General features: G+C 43.7%; 1 protein-coding gene across 6 annotated transcripts in view; it reads left to right on the top strand.

The window, feature by feature from the left end:
- The window catches only part of ATP8A2 (ATPase phospholipid transporting 8A2), a 318618-nt gene extending 290887 nt beyond the window's left edge, over positions 1–27731 (top strand). For all 6 annotated transcript variants that reach the window (XM_090133805.1, XM_090133804.1, XM_031615871.2 and 3 more), the window contains 2 exons: positions 14423–14514; positions 21477–27731. In XM_090133805.1, the coding sequence (XP_089989931.1) occupies positions 14423–14514; positions 21477–21574 (190 nt within the window). In that variant the 3' untranslated portion in view covers positions 21575–27731. The remainder of the gene's footprint in view (positions 1–14422; positions 14515–21476) is intronic.

Genomic DNA, 27731 nt, shown 5'->3' on the forward strand with positions numbered 1-27731 from the left:
GTCAGTTGGAGTCAAAGTGCTTGGTACCAAAATCAGGTTAACCTCCCAGCCAAAACACATGAAAGGTGTGACTGGGTTGTGAATTACTGCTCACAGACCAATTAGATGCCAAGCAGGTGGGATCCAGTTGTGCTGAAGACTGGCTGTTCCCAGGCATGCTGTTCTGATAGTAGGAGCCCCACGGCTGCTGCTGTGGTTCCTATCAGTGTCTGGGACAAAGCTGCATTTGTGTCAGTGAGATGTTTGTGTTTTCCTGCCAGCGTTAAGTGCCAGTTATTGACAGCCACGGAGGAAAGTGAATCCACTTTTTGCAGGCAGAATCTGTGGGTTGTGAGGCAGGTTGACATAGTAATAATAGTGAGAAAGGTTGTTAGCATTTAATCTGTTTATATGCATGTGTATGTGTCTCCTAGAACTTGATGGGTTTCTTCTCTGTTTACAGACAATCCTGACTTGCTGTAAATTTAAAGACCATGGTATAATTCACTCATATGGTCTATGTTTTCATAGCCTTTTATTTTATTGCATTCTCATTGCAAACTCTCTCATCTGCATTCCTCCTCCTCTGTATAGCTTCACTTCATTCTCGAAACGCTTGCATGGAGATGATGTAAGGAATCCCTACTGGCCTTCTCTCCCCTTCTCCCTCCCCCACTTCTTTCCATGCATTTGTTTGTTCTTCTTCCTAATTGCTCCCAGATTTTCTGGGTGGTCCATCTGTGAACTAGATAATGGTAGAGTGCCTCTGCCTGCTAGGAGCTGGTGTGCTGTGCTTGTGATGCGGCCTCCAGAGTGCTCTTCAGAGTTGTTCTGCCTTTTATCTCTTTTGTTTGTCTCCTGGCTCTTTCACACCTGCTTGAAATCGTGAGCTTGTCCAAAGGGAAGGGTGAGGGTGGGAAAGAGGCAGAGGGACCTTACTGCAGTTAGAGCCTCTCTGGTTCATATTCTTTATTTTCTCTTAAGTGTCCTTGAAGCCAGTGGAAATGAGGAGATGCATGCACTGCTCTCCCCTGCTGCCCACAGCCCCATTGCTCTTAGGGTATTACTGGCAATGTGACACTGTGCAGAAAGGGAATGTAACCAGAGTCTCTTTATTTCTAACACAAAATGGAGAGCTGTGTTGGAACTGCACAGGTCTACCAGTCACCTCTGAGTGCTGGTGTCAGCTCTTGGTTGGAAGTGTTCCTGAAAACACAGCCATTAGGTGTTGGTTTGTTCAGGCAGCTGTGAAAGATAAGCTTGCTGTCATCGGGTCTGGTTTCCTGTCTCACGTAGTAGACGCTATTTTTGTTCAGTGTCTTTTCACAAACAAACAAAAAATATATAAAAATCACACCCAATTACAGATAAGGGGGATTTAGGGTGCTAATTGGTTTTATCGTTGCCTAGACTATAGGGGAAAAATGAAGTGCAAGATGTGGATCTTTAGGATTATTCTGCTAAACAAAAAGCAATTCACAAACCCCGGAAGGCAGTGAGACCATCTAGACGTGCACAACAGGGTGCCAGCAGTTTGCAGCAGCTCACTTGAATTTCTGTAAAGCATGAGCAGGGTAGCACCTGGGTCTTCACTGCAGTTTGGGTAGGAGCACTGGGAGATCTCATGTGCCTCTTGATACCTAAATGTGTACATACTGCTTTAGGTCTTCACCCTGACAACTGTTCTTGCTAGAGGCATTTTTCCTGGTTAATAAAAAAGTGACTTCTAGTGCTGGTTAGATTTTCTAAATATTAGTTTCTTTGAGCAGTTTCTGAAATTGAATTTGCTTTTATTGAGTTAAAAAAAAAAAAAAAAAAAAAAAAAAGCAGGCATATATTTTGCTTTACCAATGATAAGTGAGAAAAGAAATGGTATGTGAGGACTGGTGTGTGATGGCTGGTGTGTGCAGCGAAGAGCACTGGCATACAGAGTGCTACAGCCTGGTCCCAAATGCCTTAGAAAAAGCACTAGTGTGATTCTTGAAGGTGATAGTGAGTATACTGTTGTGAGCTGTAGAGGGTTTTTTCTTCATTTTTTTCTCTGCATCTCATCTGGACATCTGAAACTTTTATTTTTCATGGAAGCTGGAATGATTACAAAATCAGATGATTCCAAGAGTTAGGGGATTTAGTCAGGGGAAAATGCTGCATCCATGAAGGTGTTTGATGCCATATTGGATGGGGCCCTGGGCAACCACCTGATCTGGTGGTTGGCAGGTTTGTCCATGGCAGGGAGGTGGAACTGGATGATCTTTAAGATCCTCTCTGACCTAAGCCATTCTGTGAATTTGTGGAAACACTTGAAAATTGATGACCAGAAATAGCCTGAGAAGCAGAGGTAGGAGTGTGCAACAAGGAGTTAGCAAGGGATCCCATGCTGTGTTCACATTCCTGCTTGTGGAAGGTGAGTGCCTGCTCTGGTACTCCCCAGCCTGACACACAGTGGCACTGGGCTGGCATCAGCCTGGCTGCAAGGTGAGGAGCCTGGGTGCAGGAGGGGAAAGGGCTCCCTGGCACTCTCATGTAACAAAGGGCAGGATTTAACACTAAATTTATGTGGATTCAGAGAGGTGAGAGGGGGCAGTTTGTGTGCCAAAGTAAACAGGGACATGTGGAGACACCTGCCCAGCAGAGCTAATCATGTTAACATGTGAGATTTACACACACAAAAAAAGTTTTTCTACAACTTTTGTATTCAAAAGTGGCATTGAGTTCAGCTGCAGCGATTTTTTTGTATCTTGAGGTAAGTTTGCAAGTAAACCTTGCCTCGTAAAGGGCCAAATCTTTAAGTCTTTGTTCACTTTTCACTCCATCTAACCTCTCATTGAAGTCAGCAGGAGTTCAGGTGGAGTAAAGCCTGATTAGTGACCAAAGCAAACTTTATTTTGGAAACCCATGTCATTTCAGTGCTCCAGTGGCCAACAAGGAGCGCTGTGCAGCACACTCCTTGTGACAGTAGATTTTCTACTGCAGAATTCCCCTATCTGAAGCTCCCTTTGAAGGTGGCTTTTTGGTTGTTTTTCTGTTCTGTTTTGTAATTTTTTTAGTGTTTGGTACAAGAACAGTATTTGATACTGAAGAGTGATGCAGCTTTCATTGTTCAATTGCTTTACATGGAGTTGAAGGGCTTGGGCTGTGTTGTGGAAAAGGGCCTGCACCACTGAAATATTGGGAATAATTCTTTCAAATTATTTGGAAAACTGGAAGGCAGTGTCTTTTATTTAGCAAAGAGAAACTGAAGTGACTGCTGAAGAAGGAGGTCCCACTTCATGGTTTACACAGCACTTTTGGGTGTGCATTTTAGCTCTGTCTGCTTCCAGATGTGTGCTGATGAAAGTTGGCCACCTCTTCCTTTCATCTCCATTTTGTAGAACAAGCACTGGTTTTCCATGCATTGCACATTGCAGTGCTCCCCAGTTTCTTGCTGTCTGTCTTCAACAAGGGGACTCTGTGATGGAAATTCTCTTTCACTCCAGTGCTTTTCACCAAAGCTGCCTGTTGCTTCAGCAAAACATGCACGACTGGTTCTCACCTCAAGAGCAAGCTGTCTAGTGACCTCAGCCTGGGTTTTATGGGGTGGGTGAGCACAGAGGCCTATCTTGTTTCCATAGCTGTGTGAGGAGGTGGGCAGTCGGGCGACACAGGTGCTTATGGGAAGCCTCCTTTTGTCCCTGCAGAAGAGGCTGAGATGTGGGAAGCCTGGCAGGGCCTGTAGCTGTGCACGTCCTGAGGGCAGCCTCCCACCAAGCAGGGCAGGAGCAGGAATGCTAAAACAGACGTAATTTTCCACTTATAACAAACCCTGAATGAGCTTGAGCATCTGATCTCCTCATTCCTGAGGAAGAGGCGAGCATTTTCATTAATGTCACAAGAAGCAAGGCTTGGGCTCATTATATGTCAAAGCACTTTGTCTCTTTATTGATGCATTCCAAATTACAGCCACTTGAATAGAGAGGCTATGCCAGTAGGGCCCCTGCCCATCAGCAGGTACAACAAATCTTATTTAAAACAAACTCAGTCTTGTGTTTTCAACTGGTTAAACAGCAGTGGGTGTTTAGAGCCAAATTCTGGTTCCATGAGTGCCTTGAGTTGGATGCAGTGACTCAGGGTACTCAGGACTGCGACCTGAGCCCATTGGTCGAGCAAAAAATAAGGTTAAAGAGAAGAGAGCTGTATTTTGGTTTTGAGGTCTGAGGCTTTTTATCAATTTTTCCAGATGTTTTTCACACCATTTCTGGGAAGGAAAGGCGAGATTTCCCCACCAGCATACACAACAAAGTGACTGGCATATTTACGATTTTTTCCTTGCAGCTTTACTAGTAAAAAGATATTAGACTCCTTTTACTAGCAAAACGCACATAAAATGATATCAGTGCCTTTTCTGTTAAATTCTTTGATTCCATATGGTAGACGTTCACGTATGGTAGGTGGAAAATGCTTAATTTTATTTTATGCTTGTCCCTTCGTCTCTCTCTCCTGTCCCATGTCAGTAAAGAATCATCACATCATTTCCTCATGTTAATACATACTGTTAATTTCCGGCATTTCTAACTCCTACGTGTGAGGCACTTGCAGATTACCAGGGTTGGTTCTGGTTTGAACTGGGCAGTGTAGATGCAGTGGGGCAGAGGAGGGAGGGAGCAGGAGAAAGAGAGATGGTCAGGCTGGTGGAGGGATGAAGGGGGAGCTGCCATGTTCCTGCTGACACAGGCAAGCCCAGCTGCCTGCACACACCAGTTGGAACTGATGTGATCCTTCTCCAGTGCAATTAATTATTTCACATCTTGATTGTGCCTGTCACTGAACTTTGATGGAGATGCAGTGCCACAAGTAAAGTTAAAACCTGGTGACCTGGAGAAGGATTTAGATCTGTGATCACATCTGCTAGCAAAGTCGGAGTTGATGGAGGTACAGTATCAGTACAAAGGCCAAAATGAAGCTGTAAATTGAAGATTAGGAAAAAGGGAACGTAACAAGATGAAGGTTGAAACTGATTAAGGGGCCAATCTCTCTGATGCCTAATCCGTAGTTACTGGGTTGGGCACTGGGGATCTCCACAGGGGATGGAAGAAGAAATCTTCCCTCCAGGCTGCACAGCAGGAGAATAGCTCCGTAACAACTATTCCAGTGTAATGGCTTCAGCAGTCTCACCCAGATCCTCCTGGCTGTCCCATCTACGAGGAGGGGGCAAGACAGTGTGCTTTCCCAGCAAGAACACAAAAAACTGTACTAGATACTAAATCCTTAGTGGACAGTTACAGAATACATAAAAGCTTGAAGAAAAGCAGTTTGTTTTTTTGCAACTCATACAATGGCCTTGTGCTTTGCTCTAAAAAAAAAAGTTAAAAAGTAATGAGAGGAGAGTTTAGAGTTTTTGAACAGGAGTTATTTTAAGTTTATTCAAAATGTGGAAGTATACTTTATTGTAACCTTCTGTTGGGGATTTTTTTGTTCGCTTGTTTAAAAAACACCACACCTTTCTGTGGAGACCAAGCATGGAAAACTTCAACCCCACCAAGGTGGCTGCTTCTGACAAAATGAGTTACTAGGAAAAGAATGTTATAGTTGCAGCTGTATTGTCACCTTATCTGTAGAGGATATGACTGAGCACCCACTAGAGTAAGTGCAAAGTGAGGCACTTAAGAACAAGAAGAAAGCAGCCCTGATACTGAGGGAGGTAGCTGAAAAGCAGCAAGTCATGCTTAGCCTTTTCTGTTTCTTGGAGGCTTAAACTGAGTCAATTCCCATATTTTGGAAAGAGTGAAGGCAAAATTGAGCAGCTTCAACTTTAAGTTAGTTGGCTTTGGGGCAGTTGACAGTGACACCCCCCATGTTATGATATGCATGAATACATGTAATGTTTGCAGTGCTTGCAAATGGGAGGCACTCTAGGTAGAGAGATCTCATTTATTAGACTTGCTGATTTTCAGAGAGCCATATGATGTTTATAGTCTGCTGTTAATTGTGCTTTAAATGTGCTTGGTAATACCACCTTCTGTACCAAGTAGTTCTCTTAGAAAAGTTTAGGAATAACAACCTCAAAAACTAAGGCCAGAAACCACTGTACAAGTGATTTCTGAAGTCAGAGAAGGATTTTTGTGCATTAAGACATCTGTAATGACAGAGGAAAATGTAAGTCATTCTTGCTCGTCACCCAAAGGAAAAGCTTTATGCTGCTTTTAACCATACAGATTTCAGACCAATTTGAAGGAAGTCTGTGGACTTGTAGTGAAGAGTTTGGTCTCAGAACTCAGCATACTGCCCTGGTGTCACCCACAGTGCCAGCTGAAACCCATAACATACCTTGTCCTCTGCTGCTGCAGGGTGGTTCTGCACTGGCACAAGGGGTTTGGCAATGTAGATTCGACCCCTGTGCATGGAGCCTGCAGCTGGCTGGCTTCTGTGCTGAGTATCCTGCATGCAAACTTCTGAGGTGTGATGGAAGAGCTTCCAGGCCAGATCACAAGCTGTAACAATGGCATTTCTCCAGCAGAAGAGAACTGAACTTGGGAAGCAGCTAGAGGAGAGTTGCTGCAGTAACAACACTTGGGGATGTCAGCCCATAGCAGGACATAATGCCTCCAGCTTTCTTGGGCAATCAGCTGCCCAAGAGCCCTTTGTTACTCCCTAGAGCCTGGTTGTTTTGATGCAGGAGTCATCTGTGATAGGGAACCTCTTGCACATATCAGCCTGCAAATGGCACAGGCCACGCTTCCCTCTGCACTTCCCTCTGCACTGTGCTCAGCAACCCCTTGGTCTTCTGGTCTTGATGGCTGATGGAGTATTTACAGAAGAATGCAGAAGGGACTGGGATGTGGATGTCTTATTTCAGCTGCATCCTGAGTGATTAAACAGTGTGTAGACGCTGACTCTGCTAAGAAAATGCTGATTTTTGCTTTAAAGTTTATAAGCCTCAGATGCTTCCTTGTGAAATGCTCCGGAGATTTCCTTTGATTACACTGCAGCTTCATTATCAGTAATGCCTGTTTGCCTTTTAAATTAAGGCCTCCTATCCTGATTGACCTCATAGTAAAACATTCCTGCAATCCAATGATAGATAACCAAAAATAACATCTCCCCTTTGTGGACCAAAACAGAAAGCAGCAGAAGCCTGTAGTTGCTACTTTGACTGTTCTGTAGGAGGGTGATTTCATTTTGTGATACCTCCATCCCATCCTCTGGTCTTTGGAGACATACTTGCTCAGACAACTGGTCAGGGTGAACCTTTCTCATGTGCAGCCCTTTCTCCCAAAGCCCTGATTGTTCTGGGTACGTGAGTACACAGAGTTTTGTGAATCCTCAGCCATCAGTGGGACACATTTGAAAATTTTTTGTATGCTTGTTCAATTTTGGGCTCATGGTCTGTAAGAATATTGTTTTTTTTCCATTAGCCTCATGCCAAGTTGGCATCCATTGTCACAGAATCATAGAATCACAGAGTCATTAAGGCTGGAGAAGACCACTAAAATCATCAAGTTCAGCCATCAGCTCATCACTACCATGCTCACTGGACACATCTCTCAGTGCCACATCTCCATGTTTTTTGAACACTGCCTATCTCCAGCGTAACAATCCCTTTACATGAATTTGAGTAATGCATTTGAGTTTGAACTGAGAGAAAACAAATTAAATCAAGGCCTGCAGTTGTGCTGGAGGAGCGTGCTCAGGCAGCAGGGAGAATGGAGCACAAAAGGAAGACAAACAGGTCTCCTCTGGTCAATTACAAAGGTGTGGTCAGAGCCTCTGCCTAGAAATTGTTACTCACCCTTTGTCCACCAGGGCAGTGACAACACTGGAAGCGTTTAAGCAGGGTTACAGTGAGAGAGGTGAGAAATGGAACTTGGAAAAAGCAAATGCATCCTCAGGAACAATTGGTGTATTTTGGCAGGGAGGGATCTGTGTCAGGCTATGCTGATGTAAAATTAATCATACCTGAATCTCTGATTAACCTTTAAAAGAAACTTTAAGGAATCTAAGAGCCAAGAGACTGAAATGAAAATCAGCGATCTGCTTGTAAGTGGTTTGGTGATTATGACTGATCAAAGCTGAGTATGTCTGATTGTTTCAGACCTTTTTTCCTTCTCTTAATATTTTATGTTGATGCAACTTTCAGAGATGGAAGAATGTCAACAAAGAAACAGCAAGCTTTTGTGTAAATCACTGTTTGGAACACCAATTTTAAAAACTGAGAAAAGAGTATTCTTCTCTCTCCTCAAAATCTAAGATGAAAGGGACAGAAACTTCTGATCTTTTAACTCACTCAGCCACGTCAGATGTTACGCAGAAATTTTCTTTTCCCCTTCTTCCCTGCTGTTGTAGCACAATTGCTACAGTGAGTTGCGCAGTGAGTTACAAGAATTACTTGCAACAGGAAATGAATGTAAGCAGCCAGGACTGCTTGGACAGCAAGATATTTAACAGAATGTGTGGGTGGGGAAAAAAAAAGATGCTAAATGTGAGTTTATCACTGTGCCATTGGAGAGTGCACGTGGGTAGGAGGAGCACTGTGGAGCGAAGGGTGGAATTTCAGCCTGAGCTTTGTAGGGTTTTCTGGTTTAAACCAAGCCATACAATGGTTTAGCCTTTGCTAATGCCATAGCAATAGCACAGAACTGAAGAAATGGTGATAGAGCACCTAGGGTAAGGGGCCAGGGCCTTCACTGGAAGGGGCCCCACAGGAAAGCTGAGAAGTGACATTTTATAAGGGCAAAAAGCAAGGATAGATTTGGACTAGATATCAGGAAGAATTTTTTTACTGTGAGGGTGGTGAAGCACTGGAACAAGTTGCCCAGTGAGGTTGTGGATGTTCCCTCCCTGGAGGCATTCAAGGCCAGGCTGGATGGGGCTGTGAGCAACCTGGTGTAGAGGGAGGTGTCCCTGCCTATAGCAGGAGGGTTGGAAACTAGACGATCTCAAAGGCCCCTTTCAACCCAAACTATTCTATGGTTCTATAGTCTCTAGCTATTTACATGGCAGAAAAAGCATCCTGCTTGTCCTCTGGCCTTACCCATGAAGGTGACACTGGGTGTCTTGCACTGAATGGCTGTGCCTCTGCCACGGGTTCACTGGGTGCTATTAAGGCAGAGGGGTAGCAGCTGGGATGTGCATTTCTGTGTCATTTATATAGTTTTTAGCAGCCCTAGGAATGCTGCACTAATAACTAAAATTCTGCCTTTAAGAAAGGCAGGAACACAACCAGATCATTTCATATGTGTCTGTCTGACTTCTGAATAATCCATAAGGGCAGCAAGTAAAAACAAGAGCAACCAAGCATCTTTGCCCGTTTCTCGTGCCTGTGCTCTCCATCTCCATTAGCAAATCGTAACAAAACACAAGCTCCTTTCATAGCAGTTCAACTCATGTGAGAGAAGGGGAGCCCTGAATTTTTTAAGCTCAGCTGTGCATATGTTTTCTCAAGGAAGATCCAATTTTAAGAGACACCTGCATCCACTTTAACCTTCCCTTTTTTGTGAGCCCTGCTTTGCCACCAGCCAATTAGTGAACTGGGGAGGACATTCTGGGTCAAGCTATACCAAGTACCGCAAATCCTCATTAACGCTAATTAGTCCTCAGTAGGTTAATTGGTGGTGAAGCTCATCTTTTTTTAATTACTTGAGCAAATGAGCCAGCAGGACGTTGTGGTCAGCTTTGAATTATTCTGTTTGTTTTGGTGTTCCTCATTTGAATGTGTAAAGCCAGATGTTTGCTGCCTGGATTTAGGAGCTGTTTGCTCTTGTGAAGAGCAAGAAGGGAGCACACAAAAGTAAAATGAAGATCTCTTTTGACGTCTTTGAGCAGTCCACATGTAAAAATGAAGGAGTTATTTTATTTATAGAATGGAAAAATAAGATGATGTTTTTAGTTTATCTTTTATTTTGTCATATGCTTAATGAATTTGTGTAATGTTATTAGCATAGACTTTCAGGCAGACTGAAGTAATCTCGTCCCACTTAGGAAGCCATTGCAAAGGTATTTCTTGTGCATGGTATGTTTTACTGTTGATAGCAACTGAGTCTAGTTTTCTATGACATGAATAATTACTTTTTTAGTTGTTTTTTCAAAGTAACCCTCTGGATTGGGCTTTTTTTTTTTTTTTTTTTTTTTTTTTGGCTTGTTTTTGTTCTGAGCAACTATTGATTTGTTTAGTTCAAAGCATTCTGTCTGTGTGCTGTCCTTCATGTAATTACAGATAGATGAAGCTTCTCCCTTACCCCTCCTGAGGTCACTAACCAACCAAGTAAAGCATATTTCACTGTCACTTTCCGGGTCATTGACTCCCATCAGGATGTCTGGGTTTGTGATTTCTTTCACTCTGACACCTTTTTTAGGTCCTGAGTATAAACACTAGCATATCCAGTATTCACCATATGATGTCACGTTCTCTTTTTTACCCTTTTACTGTGATGCATCTGAAGATGCCATCCTTAGACTCTGGTGGGAGGGTTTCTTTGCTGGCTCTCAGTGTCTGGAAAGTAGATTTAACACTTACAATCAATCATCAAAGCTAATACTCAGGACTGATTTAGAAGCAGTATGTTTGTGGGCAAGGACTAATATGTCCGGGAGTCTGAGGCTATCGCTAGTTTTGCACTGTAGTGAAGGGAGACCAATGAGAAGAAGTCTTTATTTTTTGTTATCTGTTAGTAGCAGAAGGAAACCTTCTGAAAGCAAGGTCCGAGTTGGTATCAGTGCAGACTTTGGTCTAGCTAAGTAGTCCATTCAACTTCACTTTCCTTTCACGCTTTGTATTGGAAGATCTAATACCTTCTAATAAATCATACTCATCAGTTTCAGAAGAGTTGTATTGCATTTACTTCTGTATGTTAGGAATTCATTTTATACTGCTTGATAGGTCTCAACATGCAGTATATTTAATTATGACTTGCACTTGGAGGATGGTTGTCCAATCTTTTAGCTTGCCTGAGCTGCAGTGAGTGAAGAGGGCCAGGATTGTCTTGGACCATGTATATGGAGGTCACTCCAAAAATAATGCTTCCTATTTATTTCCATGGAATGGATAAAAGAACACAATAAGACTGTTTGATTGTGCAAATTCTCAACTGGGAAACATTATTTTTCCACAGTCACCACCATGAGCTATTCATTTTTACCAGGAGTGATCAAGAGCCTATGGTGGCATGCTCTTAAAAGTCTGCAGCAGAGCTGGCCCGCTGTCACTGTTGTCACTACTGAAATGCACCACCCACTGCCTTGCTGTGCTCACATCCACTGTTCAGTCTCCATCGATGTTCAGCAAGTGTTGATGAATGTCAGTGGGTGCCATTTTTTCTGCGAAGAGGAACTCAGTGCCTCATGTGCACTTCCATATCAGATGCCATTCTGTCAAACTGCCCCTCTGCTGCCATTGTCACATAGCAATAACATGTAATGGGATATTGGTGGGAAGGTTTAGCCTCTACTGCCATACCACCAACATCCACCTCTGACATTGTGCGCCAACAGAATAACATAGGAGGCATTACTTTCAGCACAGCCCTCTTTAAATATATTCTACAATCAATGTATATAAAGTAACAAAAGTTATTTTAATTGTTAATGTTTTTTTTAATTAAAACATATTAAAAAGAGAGCGATGAAACCATAAAACTGCTGGGATATGAGACCTTGTTTTTGTGAAACTAACGCATCAGTCGGATTCAATGGCAGTGACTGCAATTTGTAGCAAGTTCTAGAGGTGCTTGTCAGAGATTTTTGATGAAATTTTACTCTTCCTGTGCTTCATCCTTCAATGTAGTTGTTCACAAATGTATGTAATGCCAAAAAGTGATGACACAAGTAAGGCGTGACTGTGATGTGAGGAAAATATCTCTCTGATAAGAAGACTTACAAAAGTTTGTAAAGAGATGATCAGGTTTTGGATTGCAACTCTCTTTACGTTCCATTTGAAAATTCACAAGTAGTGTATTTATGTTAACTGAAAATAGAGTTGCAAATAAATCAAAAAACGGATTATTTTTTTCACCAGTCTTGAAACATATTCTCAAATTCCTTTATCAAAGCAGAAAGCACAATGGCTGCATGTTTTATGCTGTTCCCAGGACTGTGTTTAGCCAATGTATCAAAATCCATAAGCTTATTTGCCATCACTTTTAAGCAGTCCATCCAGAAGTGAAGTGGCCTCTGGTCTCTTGCTGAGATGGATATGGAGAAGATGGGCAGGTGTCCCCCTTCTCTCAGTCACAGACCACCACTAGGTTCAGATTGTTTGCTGCACGTACGGTCTGTGCACTCCCAAGTGAGCTGGCAGCCCTCTGCTGAGCACCGCATTGCTGGGCACTACACACACCAGCAATGGTGGTTTCTGGAGGCTGTCAACCTCTTAAGCTTAAGTTAGGAAAATCTCATGTCTCACTTTTACCTGTCATCCTCTTCTGTGATGACCCTTTGTAGTATGCTTTCTCTTCTGCTGCATGCCTACAGCATTTGGGTTTTTCTTTGTATACTTAGTTTTCTTTCAGTCAGCCAGTCTTTTTTCTAAGTTGGATCTTCCAAGATCTTCAGAAGCTTCCATACTGGCTCTCTGTTTTTAGTGGAAACTGTAATTCTCTCTTTGAATGCATGCAGATCTCATGATCCAAAAGTGAGCTCTTACAGGTATTTTAATGCTCTCAGTTGGTGTCTTTAGTTTTGCTTCCAACTCCTATTGAAGAAAAATGCTACCAAGGAAATAAAACTGGCCGCAGACAAGAAAAGCTACCTAGTATATTTGTTGCAGGCATGATTCTGCTGTGACCAGTGAAAGAGGGAAAGAGACCAAATGTTGACAGTTTATAAAGATTTTATAGGAAAGGGCCAAAGGATATGCAGTTTCTTAACCTGGCTGGCTGGACTTACAGATCACAGGGGAAGAAAAGTGAAAAGAAAAAAGAAAAAAAGGAGGATTCCTCCCTTTCTTTCATGGGCATCTTGTTACTCACTAAACGGGCTGTGCGTCTGGATATTAACCTAATGGAATATTAAGTGGAATATAAGCCTGCATGGCTGGGTTACACATTATAGACGTATCAGAGATTCTTTGCTTACTTTCTTGTTTGAAGTTAGCAAATTACTTCAGTGAAAGGGAGTTGTTTGTTTAAAGCTGTTGTTGGCAGCAGCAGCTGTGCTTGCTGGGATTTCCATTTCATATACCAAATATATGTGAACTTGTAATCTAACCTAAGAAAGATACCAGCGTTCACCTTTCAAATGTGTATCCACATTTATGGCATAACCAGTGGAATTACTTGTGAATGAGGACATGAAAGAATAAGCAGACTGGAAATGGAAGCAGGCAGCACAAATGTGGTGTAAATGGAACAAAGGCACTGCAAGGGGCTGCAGTATAGATATCTGCAGTGTTGCCATCTCAGTGTTAGGAACAAGTATGAGACAGGGAAAAAAACAACCCCATCTTACAGGAACTTTCATAGAATCATCATAGAATCCTAGAATGGCCTGGGTTGAAAAGGACCACAGTGATCATCTAGTTTCAACCCCCTGCTGTGAGCAGGGTTGCCAGCCACTAGACCAGGCTGCCCAGAGCCACAACTTTCAACTAAAGTAGTTTGTAATATGTATTTCTTAATCATCTGATATACAGCAGTTCCTGGACGCCTCAGTCCAACAAGATTTGTACACCTACGCTGTCTTCTGTTGCACTTTATGCCATTTGCTTATGTAGATAAGTGCTCTGAAATGTCTGGATGTTAGCCATTGTCTATTCTGGACATACAGTCCTTGATGAAATGAGTAGTGTCTGTAAAACTTACGAGTGGATAGAGACTCTAATGATATGCATGTATATGTTAAATCCAGTTAGTTTTCTCTTTCAACTGCTTGAAATACATATTTTTCACCTTCAGCTTGTGTTTTTACTGTTGGTAAGTTCAGGCTTCTAATATGAGCTGTGTAAAGCAAAGGGGACTTTTGAATTGAAAGTTTTTTCTCCAGCATTGGAGATGAAAATCTTTAGAAGTCAACAGTGGTGCTGCCTTCAGTTATTTCAGGCACTTTTGCAGGTGTGATAGTCTTCTTGCCATGTGCTAAGCCACAACATGTTGCTCCTTCTCTCTAAGGCAATTGGTGGGTGCCATCCTTTGTGTACATAATACTAGAAAGAGATCTCCTTTGAGATGCTCCATACCACTTGATGTTGGACATTTGATACGGCTTGTAACAATTTATAGATATCTTACGTTCAGAAATCACAATGACTGTGATATTAGGGATGGATGAATTAAATGTAATTCTTAAAAAGTGGCCTTAGAAAGGAAGAGTTTCCATTATTAGAGAATATTATGAGTATTGTGCAGTTTAAAGGAAAGGTTTATTTTTTCATGCTGCCACCATCTCAAATACTGACAAAGCCAAAGCTGACAAGTACAGCTGAATTTATCTTAAAATTATCTGGTTACTCACTGATTATTTTTTTTCTTTCCCTCAGCGTGAACGAACGTGATCATTTGTTAAAAAGGCTCGGCAGGAAAACTCCTCCAAGCCTTTTCCGTGCTCATTCTGTCCAGCAAAGTGTATCACGTAAGTAATGGTTCATGTATACTTGTGTGTTGCACTGCAGTCAGTCCCAGATGAGTGAAGCGAAAGGTGATTACTTTTTAATTAAATTGTAGGTAGAGATAATCTAGTGCAGAAGCTGAGCTGCCAACCAGGAGACGTACATTTGGAAGTGGAATTAGTGTATTTGGCCCTAGGCAAGCAGAGCTCAAATGTGCATAATTCCCTAGGATCCAATCAACTGGCCCAGATGACAAAATCCCAACATGCAGATTCTCTAAATGTAAAATCCTGATAGTCTCAAGAATGCTGTAAAATCAAAAACTCTACAGGATAAAATAAATGTTGTGATAGAGCCTAGCTTAAATAGAATTGGCTTCTTTATTCATAAAGTCTTATTAGTTGTGGTTAGCTGAGAATACAGTGATGCTGCCGGATGCCGACTGGGAGTTATGTATGTGTCTGATGAGGAAAGCTGTGGCAAGCAGAGCTGCATTGCTCCTCTCCCTCTTTGTCCTCTGCAAGGAGGAGAGGTGACCTCACACCTCCTCAGTGATGCTGTTTGGAATAAATTGCATTTCTTGCCGGTGTTGAAGTCATCCATTTATTCATCTTCCTGGAGGAACACGACAGGCCTCTGTCCTGGGTTTTTTTGCTCGTCTTACTAGGGAAATAACCCCCTGCATGCAGCACTGCTGCTCTGAGGGCAAGGGGCAGGCACTGGGGATTTGTGTTTTGTATCACTGTTGCAATGAGAAGTTAGACCATTGACTGCTCAAGACCCCCCAAAAGCTAACTGGAATCTCACTTGTTGACTGTACTGTTTTCTGTGGCAGAAATGTGGTTCATGTCATGGCAGCAAGGCTGGAATTTGAGAGCTCAGATGCTTGAGGTATCCTTGTTTTCCACAGGGAATTTGATCAGAATGGGTGGGACACTGATGAATCTGCTTGTCTTTGTCCTTTACAAAGCAGCTGTAAGGATGTTGCTGTCAGTGGGATATAGGGTCTTTAGTTATCAATCTCATTGCTCCTCATTGGTCGATGTGCCACGCAGCCCTGTGGATCACATGCTCTTTCCAGCATCTAATCCTCTGAGTCAGGGAGGCAGGGACGCTGTCTGCAGCTCTGCTGTGGGCACACAAACATGTTCTGTGAGGGAATTCCAAGGAGGATGACTGGCAGAAGGAATTGGTGAAATACTTTAAAAAATTACTGTCAAGGAAGTCTGCTGTAGACACCACAGTGCAGAAAGGAGATACACCGGTAGTGAATGGTCAGACTTGATATATGCTTTTAGTTTGGTGGCGCACGTATCAGTATAAGCGGATTGCTATTGGGAAAGAAAAATGAGACATTGAAATAAACTCTAAGTTCAATAACTAGCTGAAGTGCTAAGTGAGTCAGTGCAGTCAGGACAAGTTACAGTCAGTGATCTGTTTCACATGAATATAAATTTGATTGTGAAGCTGTTAGGTTTCTAAGACTCTACAGCGTATCCATGATTCTTTAAATTTTCCATCATCTCTCATCAAATGTATTTTCAAATGTTTCATAACTGCTGCCTGGACAAGACCATGTGAAATTCAGAGAACATATGTGCTGTTTTCACAATCCTAAATTATATAAGTGTTTACTAAATGCTGGAAATCTTCAAAGCAGAGAATTGATGAATAGGGCAGTTGCCTTGACTTGCTGGGCCAATATCTTAAATCACACTACGTGCACTGTGTTTGAAGTCTTGAACTGTTTGTGTGTTATTGCTAGGCTCCAAGTTCTCAGCCTGTGAAGGCCACTTCTTCCAAAAATCGCTTGTGTGACTTCAGCTCAGAATCTGACACTTGCATATAAAACATGAAAATGGTTTGTTTAGTTAAGGCTGACAAAGGCTTAAGCAAATCAACTGCTTTGGTCCCAATGAGGAAGAAAAATGAGGTTAGACTTCCTAGAACAGATGGTAAAGATGCAGTACTGATTTTAGATGAACTTCTGACAAAAAATGTTTCCAAGTTTTTGGTGAGGCAGCAATGCCTATGTAAATTTGTTTCAATCATATGGAGATAAGTGCTAGAAAAATAGCACAAGGAGTTTCAAGGCTACTTCTGGTGGTCTACAGTGGTGGGGAAAGATGGCAGAGCATAAGCCTGCACAGCCCTGTGGTGGGTGGGGAAGAGGAGCTCGCGCAGTGTGTCTCATAGCTTTCTGTTGGTGAGCCATCCCCTTTCCTAAAGCATTAGCAAAGCAAGCCAAGTCTCCATTGCAGCTACTGTCTTTTCTTTTTTAGCTCTGACTTTGTGGAATTAGCAGCTCCTTTAGATGAGCTCTCTGGATACCAAAGACAGTTCTTGAGTCCCCTGTCTTCCTTGCATGACTGGCCTCTGCCACCTGTCCCCAGAGCCTCACCAGCAGGACAGGAGGGTGGTGCTGTCCCATTTGCTCCGGTGCCTTCATCCTTGTCTGTCTCTAAGGAATGCCCAATACAATCTCTCCAGTGCAGATTCACATAATTCAAAGTACCCTGTCAGTGTTCAGTTGTCATTTGTCTCTGCATGCTCTTACAGAGCAGAATCCTCCTATTAAGCGCTGCTCTGGCAGAACTCCTCTTTAAAAGCAGAGTGCCGTGCTTGAATGAGGATTAACGTGCTTGGCCCAGATTTCCTATGTTTGCAAAGAAAATCCCTCTTCCTTCAACGGTATATGGTTATTGCATAGAGTAAACGTGAACACAGGGCGTATGGTTTGCACCTTATTAATCAGTGGGAAAAAAACACCTGTCAGCTGAGGTTTGTTTCACAGCATGGGGGCTGACGAATAATAAATAATAATAATGTGTTCATGCTGAGGACTCTAATCTTACCATTTATTTTCCACTAGCAGACACCTTCTTCCTTTCACTTTACTCCTGGCGCATTTTGATTTGAAACACAACAGGGTAGCTACTTCAGAAGCTTTTAAAACTTCACTTCCTACTATCTTACATGTGTTGGAAATATAGTAGCTCTAATTTTTTTTACAAGGCAGCTACATATTTGTTGACTGTTGAGAAATGTGACTATATTTTAAAATCATCTTAAGGAAAAGAAGTGGGAATAATTAGTTTAGAATCGATGCCGAGGCATCTGGCTCAGTATTTTACATGCACATACCCATAAGTTAGTATCTGGGAAAGCAGAGATGGGACCATTTGTCAGGAATTCCTCTTGGGTCCTTTAGAAAACACAGGCATGGTTTATCAGCAGGGAAATGAATGATTTCTGTAAGCATCAGTCAGAATGCAGAAGATTTAAAGCAGCTCTTGCTTTCCCAGGATCAGTGGAAGAGGGTTCCCTGAGAAGTCAAAGCTGAGTTTGCATTTACAGTTTAATTGGGAGGCGTGAATTATAACATCTTATTAAGTCTCCTTAAAAACCATGCAGAACAGAGAATTTGGCTGGCCAAATAGCAATAGTCTAACATTGATTTTTGTTTTGTGATAGAGATTTTGGTAGACACGACACTTTTTGAAGGTTTTTTTTTTTTTTACAGTTCATTTCCATTTTAGCGGATTTGAATTTGGGTGTTTTTCTCCCAAGACAAACAATATGATGGCACAAGGCATCCTACATTGCAGGCTGTGCTGAACTGCACACTGCTGTGTGTATGAAATAGTGAAATGCTCAGGAAGGAAAGGTTTCTGGGAGGCTCCCAGCCAGAACTTGTGTTTGTTCAGCAAACCCAGCAGTTCAGGTGTATCAGATGAGCACAAGGAGCAGTGAGCCTCTAAAATAAATCTCTGAAGAACATAAAACTGCACAGTCTTTCAGTGAGCAGATTTTCAAGCCATCACAGAATAGTAGGGTCAGAAGGGACCTCTGGAGCTCATGTAGCCCAGCACCCTGCTGTCTGATCCCCATCTCGGAAGCTATTGCACAGGAGTGAGCTGCTGAGATGGAGCAGTGCGCTCTGCACTTTTGGGATGTGTGCAGAGAGGGTTTCTCTAATCTAGCATTGCACAGACCAGAATGGTCATTGCAGGGAACAGAAAATGATTCTGTTAAATTAGAAACCTGATTGGAGACTAGATTCTGATCTACTAATAGAATATCAAAGCTTTAAAAGTAAAAAAAGCAAAATGCCAGAATTCTTTTAAAATTCATTAGGTTGCTTGATAGTATCGGGTACCAATGAAACCTTAGATTTGATGAGAATGTATGTGAATCCCTGCTTAACAAATGAGCCACGCTGATGGAGATTTAGAACTGCTCCTTTCCTCCGTTAACAGAAGGTCTCTGAGGACAAAGGTTCTTCCTTCTGCAGCAGCCGCGAGTGGCTGTGGCCACAGAGCCCCTAAGAAGCGCGCTCCGTCCTGGGGCTGGAACAATGGGAGCCTTGTTCTGCGGGCAGGCTCCAAGGTGTGGTTTTAAAGCCAGGGTTCGGGGAAAAGTTCAAACTTCCGAAGTGTTCCCTAGTAACTGGCTGGTGGAAGCTGTCATTGTTTTTGGATGGGGTCTGAAAGCAGTGGAAATGGAGAGTGAAAACGGAGAATGTGAATGGGACGTGAGCAATCACAGCATTCTCATTGTGCAGGGCACAGAAAGCTGCCTGAGCAGCTTGAGGCTCAAGCTTAGTCATCGTACAAATTAAAAGTATAGAGTGAAATGATCTTGCTGTATAGAGATCAATGGTAAAAGCTTTAAATATACTGCCAAATGTTTTCACTGAATAGGGGCAAGGTGCAAGTATTTTCCCCTGACGTGCCTTTCCTCTTACAAATGCACAAAAACCTCGTTGCTGATATTTTGGAGTGGATTAAGAACATGAGGACGTAGGAATGCCACTGGTATTCTTAACCAGTGCTCATCTTAATCCAGCAAAAATTTGTAGGCTAAGGTGTTTTCTGCTGGTGTGTGTTAAATGTCTTCATCTGACTGCATTTTGCTTTGGCTTTGCAGAGTGGTTGATCTGCCTAGCTGTTTTGTAGCACTGGAAATAAGCAGGTAATGGAAAAATACCTAAGTCTGACAGGCTGCACACAGTTGTGCAGCAGGCAGTGTTTTCTGCAGTAGTTACAGCAGTTGAATCTACTGAATCTACTGGTCCTACTGGTAAGCCAGTATGGCAAAGCCATCTCAATGCACACCAAGTTATGGAGCACAGCTGCCAGGCTGTTAGGGCTTAATCTTGAAGTCTTTGACCAAACTGAGTTTCCATTGAGAATTTTGCCAAAAAATCTAACAGGAGGCTGGTCCTTCAAATGGAACAATCTCACCAGAGCTATTTGTGTAGGTGTGAATCCACCTTTTTTTAAATGAAGGCCTGTTTTGTAAATATTTCCTTGCAGTTATACAGGATGCACATAGTTTTTCCAAAAGAGTTGTATTTCATGAATATACTTTGTGAACTTTCAGCTAGAGACAGGAAAGCCCAAGCTGCACCTCTGTAGCTGTATGTATATTGGCATGGAATGGCTCAGGGAAAAAGAATAGGGATGCCAGGATCAGTCACGTAATGAAATTGAAGTTCCTACAGTGTTACAATCACTCCAAGTGGGAAATGTGATTGCTCTTAGTTCTGGATGATGTATTTCTGTTTGAACCTCCTCCGTCTGCTAACAAAAGTTTCCTGCTGTGCTTGTGGTTCAGGTCAGTTAATCTTCTGCTCGTGTGCTCTTCTGCTAAGGTAGGGTACGTTCTGCCTTCTGAACTCAAATCTCCAGCAAAGTCCCTGCGGCTTCAGAGGTGATGTTGACCCCCATTCTATGAGAGGAGAAGACTCTCCCAAGTAACTAAACAAGACTCTCTTCCCATCAAGGTCTCCTTCATTCAGCCTTTTCTCTCTGGGTACATGATCCAGAGGGAATATGGCTTCAGCCTGTTAAGGAAGGACTCCTGAAATACATCTCTGGGTAGTACTTGGCACATCTGTCCTCCCTTACCTGGTGCTGCATCCCTCATCCAGGGGTGGCTCTGAGGTAGGATTTCAGAGTTCATGAGCTCCCACTTCCAGAGCCGTGGTATCGTTCCTAGGTTCTCCTAGGCAGAATTCACACCTGCTAACTCTTGCCTACCTCGTTACTACAAAGCCTTGTCAGGCTCTGTGTAGCCTGTGACATTTTCTCTGTATTTTGAAACAATGCAAATCTTTTCCATTCTGACCACTCATTCTCTCACAGAGAAAGTATTCTTTCTCTGTGTCACAGAGAATATTGTGCTTTGCTCTGTTCAGAATTCTCTGTAAATTCATGTCTGATTTTAATATTGTTTTGAGCTTCACTGTCTTGGTCCATTAGTTGTTGTGATGGTTTTACCAGTCATGGTGTTTTGCAGATGATGTCAGAAAAGTCACTTGTGATGTCCACTGTGCTTTAAAAGAAATCAGACATGTAGTTCTTCTCATCTGAGTAATTTCTAGGGAGACTAAAGGATTATGTTAGCTCACAGAATTAACTTGTGCAAAATAGAGACCTCCATAATATGTTGAAGTTTCTTTTCTTCAAGATTTGGGTGACTAGCCAAGAGTTTCTCAATGCAATTTGCCAGGTGACACCTGGGAACTTGTTAAAAAAGTAAAAGAAATTCCTGAATGGACTTAGGAAGATGTGACTCAGATCCAGCTGTGGTGTAGACATTTCTGTGTTCCTCCAGGCAGACCACAGATACCAAGCAGATGATAGCGTCAACCAAAAATGCAAATCTCCACCTGCCTGTTCAAAGAAGCTCTGCTACTGTGGGAGTCAAGCTGGTGTCCAAAATTTATGCAAAGTTTGTTAGCTGGGTCAGCTCAGAGAGAAATGTTGACCATGTACACTAATGTGGCCTGGGAGGGAGCAATAAGGCAGACTGGGAGGCATCCATGTGGGCACAGCTGTAGATGACAGAAGTGCAGCATAGAAATGAGGATCGTTCCTGTCTGTATTGTAATTTCAGCGATGCCTAAAACTGTTGGTAAAAACAGGCTGTGCCCTTGAGCTGAACTCCAGTGATTTTTCTTCTTCCTTTGCTTTTTCAGATGGATATGCATTTTCTCAAGAAGAACACGGTGTTGTCTCCCAGTCACAAGTTGTTCGATCCTACGACACAACCAAAAGGAGAACAGAAATAGAATAAATGGTTCTTTGCTTGATGGGTGGTGGGAATAATGGATTTTTGGATCAATGCATCCACTCTTAACACATTCTTGACTAGGGTTGGCAGCAGCAGCCAAAACACCAGAGAACTCATTTCTGTGGCCTTAGCCAACACGTTTCTGTATTCTCCCTGCAAACCTCGAGTAGTACGTATTGTGGGGGGAAATCATTGTTTCACTTCAGTCGCAAAGCTCTGCCTAAAGTTTTGTTTATGTTGTTATGAAGCATTTGATTGTGCTATGTGAGGTGTGAAATTAAAAACAATGTTTTACCACTGTTTAAAGCATCAGCATAAGGTTGTTCTGGGAGAAAAGCTGAAAATTTATGTTCCATGAGAAATCAGCCTTTGCTTAATTGGAACAGGGTGCTGAGATTTCCTGTTTTGTTACATATAGACCAGGAGCACATGGCTGCATGTAGACTTTATTCCCTCCAGCATTCACTGATTACTAGATTTGACTGAAATATTTAACAGACAATTTGGCATAAAAATTTCGATTGCAGTGGAAACACAATCTGTAGCTAAAAATGCTTATTTGCCTTCTTATGACAGGATAACACAATAGCAATTAATTATATAGAATACTTCTTGCCATCTTACAGGATTTAGTAGGGCTCTATCTTAGCTTTCTGAAAACAGATTAATAGCTTACTCGCACAGCCAGGCTGTGGGAGTTGGAGAGCTTGCCAGGCAGCTGTGTGGAGCGCATGGCATTCTCACAAAAAGGAACTCACATAGGTAACTCTGCAGGTTATATTTCGATGTGCACTTCGGATTTAGCCTGGGATTTCCCTCCATTATCGCATTCTCATTTTAACAATAGAATGAAACAGTGGGGACAGAGAGGTAGAAGCTTTTCACATCTGTAGACAGAAGAGTGTGTGCACCCATGTGGGAGCCTTGTGCTGTGATCTTACAGAGGCGTTCCTCTGCCAGGTGGGATGGACGGGCTGGGGGAAGTTAGGAAAGGTTAACATGCATGTGTGAGCACATGCACACAGAGCTGCTCATTGTGGAGAGAAGACCTGCTGTTTGTTTGTGCGGCCAGAGCGGGCCCTTCTCTAGAGCAGGTCCGTCTGCAGGCTGCCCGCCCTCTGCATGGCAAGCCTTGGGAAGAACGCTGCCTTCACTGACTCACTCTGTGAGTGGGGCAAGCGTGCTGCTGCATACATTGGCACTATGGAAAAAGAGGGAAAACTGGGGCATAATTTAAAGCTGAAAGAGCTCTTAGAAAGCTTATGCTGTCCTCCAGACAAGTTCTATTAATTTTAGTCGCCAAGCCACGTTTCTGAATAGCATAAAGTAAATACTGCTGTGTTCTAGCCAGGTTTTGTGGTTAATGTATGTACTACATCTGTGCATTTAAAAAGTTGGCGCTGTTTCTTGCCCTATAGACCGTCATCCAGAACTTTTGTTGATTTAAATATATCCGAAAGCAATTTGAATATGAATATTTATGCTTAGCAAAGGAAAAAAAAAAAACAAAAACCAACCTGGCTCACTGGCTTCATCTCACTGACGGGCTGTGAGTGAATGCTGGCACTGCAGTGGCAGGCCGATTCCCAGTGCCACCTCAGGGGCCCGAGTTCCCTCCCATGTTAAGAAGAAGGTTTGGCTCCTGGGGCAGCAGGCGGGATTGCTCCTGGATTAGGTCGATGGCACGGAGGGAAAAGTCATCACCTTCTTTCTGCAGTGCTAATGAGACAATTATGCAGTAAGGGGAAATTGCAAATAATTTTGCCATAGGCGCGAATGTCGAGGGGCCAAGTGTGTGCGTGTGTGTGTTTTTCTGGGAGATTAGTTTTGTTTAAGGGCAGGAATTCTAGGGGAGAGAATAAATAAGGGGAGGCTAAACCTGATCCCAGGAGTTTGCAAATCTTAATCCCGATCTAACCTGTTAAACAGTTTCTTTCATTTAGAAGCAAAATCTTTTTAGGAAATGTGAGGTGTCCTCGAAACTGCTAACTGCTTCTTCCTTTTGTAGCACCACAAGGAAAATTAACTTCCCGCTGAGACGAAGTGAGATCAGCTCACTCTTTGTATTCTAAGCCACACAGTAAACATCAGTATGTAAACAATTTGGAGGTTTTTCTTGAGGATACCAAAAAAAACTTTTAAAAACCTCTGAATAAAGGAGAAGGGCAAATAAATGTGTTGAGCAGAGAATAGAAGGGATCCCGGAGTCTTTTCTGTTCTTAACTTGGTCCAACAAACGTTTTACAGAGCCAATGAGAGGTGCTGGGGAGGAGCAGCTGCCATCCGATGTGATTTATTTTATTGGCGCAGGCCGTGGGCTGCATCACTGTGACCTCTCTGTAAATTGAGGTCACAGGGGGGCAGGAAGACAAACCCTCCCTCGAGTGAGTGGGGGCCTGGATCAAGGTACGTGTGTTGGATGTCAGCTCAATGGGAATTACACATGGGGTTTGTCACACGGCTATACAGTATGTGACACCGGGGCTGGCGGGTCAGGCTTTATCATCACTGTAAGGCCTTAATCTCCATCTGAGTTAATCCTGTGGAGCCCACCCAGGTCAAGGCCCGGCATTCTTCTTGTTCTTTGGAGTCATTACAGGAATTAATCTGTTGTAATGCACTGTAGGCTGGATGTTGGAGTTGCTTGCTGTTGTGAACAATGATTAGGTGTATTCAAGTGTCACGTTAACAACAGGAGCAGGGCAGCTGTTCGGTATCAACAGGATTCCTCGTTCATTAACACAAATAGACGTAGCAGTAACAGCAACCTTGGAAAGCACTCTATGGAGATGTCATCAACTAGACAGGGTAGTGGAGCAGAAGGAATGGGACGTTTCTGCTTGACTGTCCAGATTTAACTACCTGGGGTTAAGTAGAGAAGGGTTTCTTCGACAGCTCTCTGCACCGACCACAGTGGTGGGGCTCAATTCAGTTTGGGTTTTTTTCAGTATTCAGGAAGAAGTCACGATTTTCCTGAGTGAAGTCTGGGTCTGGTTGCTCCTTTTTGTAACACCGCAGTCGTCGTTTGCACACAAGCTGCCTTTCCTCTGGCTGCCACCTGGTAACAAATGAACAGCAGGGAGCTGGGCAGTGCTGAGCAGCCCACTGACATTTCCTTTTCCCTGCCAGGGCTGCAGGCCTTGCGGAGGGGGACCAGCTCGGGAAGTCAGGAATTACTTGTCAAGCAGAAATGGCAAATAACCAATATAAGTATCCGAGTCAAACAAAACTGCTAATGTATCTGAAATTGTGCCTGGAGTTAACATGAACTGTAGGAATGTAAATTAAGATAGTAGTCAAGCCTCACTAGTCGGCACTTCAGCAGCCCACACGCTTGTCCACGTGTGCCAGAAGTGTGCAGGCTCAGCCTGCCCCGCCAGCAGCACACAGCAGATGCTGCATGGAACACCTCTGTTCCTAAGCCTGTGTGATTTCTGCAGTGTGTACTTGACCACGTTGGCTGGGAGACAATCGATGCTCATGAATAAGGAAAGAAATGCTTGGGTGGATCGGAGTAAGTGAAATCTGGGGACTGAGGTGGCCAGAAGCATGCTGGGTGAAGCTGGGCTGTCTGTTGGCACCCCCAAGGCCCTGGGGGAGGCACACGGTTCCCGTGCTGCTCCTGTCCCATGGCTTTTGTCCTTTGGGGCTAAAGCACCACATCTATGGTTTTGCATCGCCTCCAGTCATCACTGCAGTAATGCCCAATTGACATTCTTGCATGGTTTTTATAAATAATGACTTAATTTTGTGTGTAAGTACTCTGGGGACAGTACTGCTATTATGCCTCACAGCTCAGGTTTGAAGTGGAGCAGCCCTTAAGCAGGTGCTCACCCTCAGCAGTACATTGGATTTGTCAGCTAAATCCCTGGTTTAATGGCATGCAGGGTATTTTACCTTAGTTTTGGCTCATCACATCCAATGCCTTAAACTTCCATCAGTTTGCAGGGCACACTCCTGGCCTCTCACTGAGCCTACTGCTGAGCCAGACACGACAATGATAGGAAACATAACAGGTCTTTCCAGTCATAATGGATTGGAGGAGAAATTGGCCGTGTCTGTGCTGTATCTGCTCCATTTGGGCAACAGTCTGCTTCTGAAATGTGGCACTGCCCACATGCTCAGTCTCCACACCACTGGGCTCAGGTTGCCTAAGAATCTTCCAGCCCTTCCAGGACGGACCATTGCACTCAACTGTGCCGGGGTCTGTGCTCCTCGCAGTGCTCAGCCTCCTGGCCTGGCTGCACCAGTCCCTGCTCACATTGTCACAGCTGGACAGCTGTTACATGTAAGCACTAGTGCTGTGTCTGGAGGAGGCAGCAGGACCTGTCAGTGCAATACATGACAAAGGCAAGCCACGTATGGGTGCGAAGAATAACTTACCATCCCTTCACCTGGCAGTAAGATGAATGGAGGCTTTGCGCCTGGTTTGCAAATGAAAACTAGAGAGTGCCCTGTGCTGCTTGGCCACAAAGGTGCATCCCAAAGGTGATCGCTTCTCAGTGACCTGCAGACAGCCCAGATGATCTGAGCGCTATTTGGCCTGCCATCTGCTCTGGGACGGGTGGTCAGGAATGACGAGGGAGCTGGGGGGGGGAAATGGCTGGGCAGGGACCGCTTTGTCTGCTAGCAGGTGAGCAGCCATCCCCAAAGAGCCATGATAAAGCTTCTTCCTTGGGTTCCTTGCTGGGAGTAGGCACGCTGCAGTGCTCTTATCTCCTGAAGCTGAGGTCTCTCTGGCACCAAGCTGGGTCCTGAGCTCGGAGAAAGGGAACACATCGCTGCCAGCAGCCACTGCTGTCCGGTGTAAGCGCCAGTGGTTGATTTGTGGGACAGCTCACAGGATTGCTTTCTGGCTGCTGTTTGCCCCAGGGACATGCAGGGAGCAGTCAGTAGTTCAGGAGCAGATTTCTCAGGTAGAATTTGTCAGTGGTGCTCTGGGCCCATTCCTGGCCCATGGGCAGGTGGAGGGGGCCTGTTGGTCAGGAAGGCTGGCCTTTGTGCTTGAAGGCTGAGAACTGTTTCATGCCAATTTAGAGCCTACTCATCTGTGGTGTGGACAGAAAGTAAACATCTTCTGCAACCTTCCTTTATGCGTGATGGTGAGACAAGCTGCTTGAAATCTGCAGGGTTTCTCTCGCAGCATCTCTACGGATGCTAAAGTGAAACATAAAGTGGGTAAAGGACAAATTTGGTGTGGGCAAGCTCCCAGCTCGGGGCAGTCATGCAAAGCCTAACAATGAAGGAAAGCCAAAATATTGCTGAGGTGTCACCGTGCATAACCGTGAGGTCAGCACCCCTGTAATTAGAGAGTGATGAAGCTGAGAGAGAGAAAGCCAACATCAAGAGAAAGACGTGATTGTTTTAGGTTCTGGCCACCTTACTGGGTGGCTTCCCCGAGAAGATGTTCCAGATGTCTTGGCATAAATTAATCCCCTTCAAAACATCTGCTGGATTTCTTAGAAAACATGGAGTTGAACAGCTGCCATGTGTGCTCTGCTTTGCCCTTCTGGTTGATATTCTGGTTTAGGAGGTGAGTGCAGACGCAGTGCTCTTACCACCAGCAGCACACACACATTGAAAGCAGCCTCAAGCAGGATCCAGCTCTCCTTGAGCAGGGCCTGGGCTGATGCCCAGCAGTCAGGCGGCCGAGCCCTGTGGGTCTGTGTGGGAAAACCTGCCCCAAAGCGCAGCCATCGGTCGGGGAGGTCACACGTTCAGCGGTCTGAGTGACAGGATCCTTACCGACATCTTTTTCATCAGCAAGCTGAGTCATGTGCCCACTTGTCCGTCATATCTGTGCTCAAATTGCTTAAATATTGTTACAGTTGGAGAGGTTTTAATCTGGGTATGCAGCACAGAGTGGTGCTGTGGGGGAACGCTTAATTGGCTCCCAGCAGAGCAGCGGGAGCTGGGTGCTGTGTGGGTTTTCCTCCAAAAGCCTTCCCATTTTCACCTTCTATTAATGTCCTCTGGTCGTTTCAGTGCAGCATTGCATTACAGTGGGGTTTGTTTCCTTCCCAGACTGAATACAAATGAAGGTCATTTACTCGTATTTTTAGAAGGTTCTGAAAACTTAGCGAATTTGTAGCTTTGAACAGCCTTGTTGACTGTTGTATGTCTGCACAGAAATATTTCCAATAAACCTTTTATTAAAGCA

This window comes from Phasianus colchicus, chromosome 1 (genome assembly GCF_987193195.1).
Source record: "Phasianus colchicus chromosome 1, bPhaCol1.hap1.1, whole genome shotgun sequence".
NCBI classification, from domain to species: domain Eukaryota; kingdom Metazoa; phylum Chordata; class Aves; order Galliformes; family Phasianidae; genus Phasianus; species Phasianus colchicus.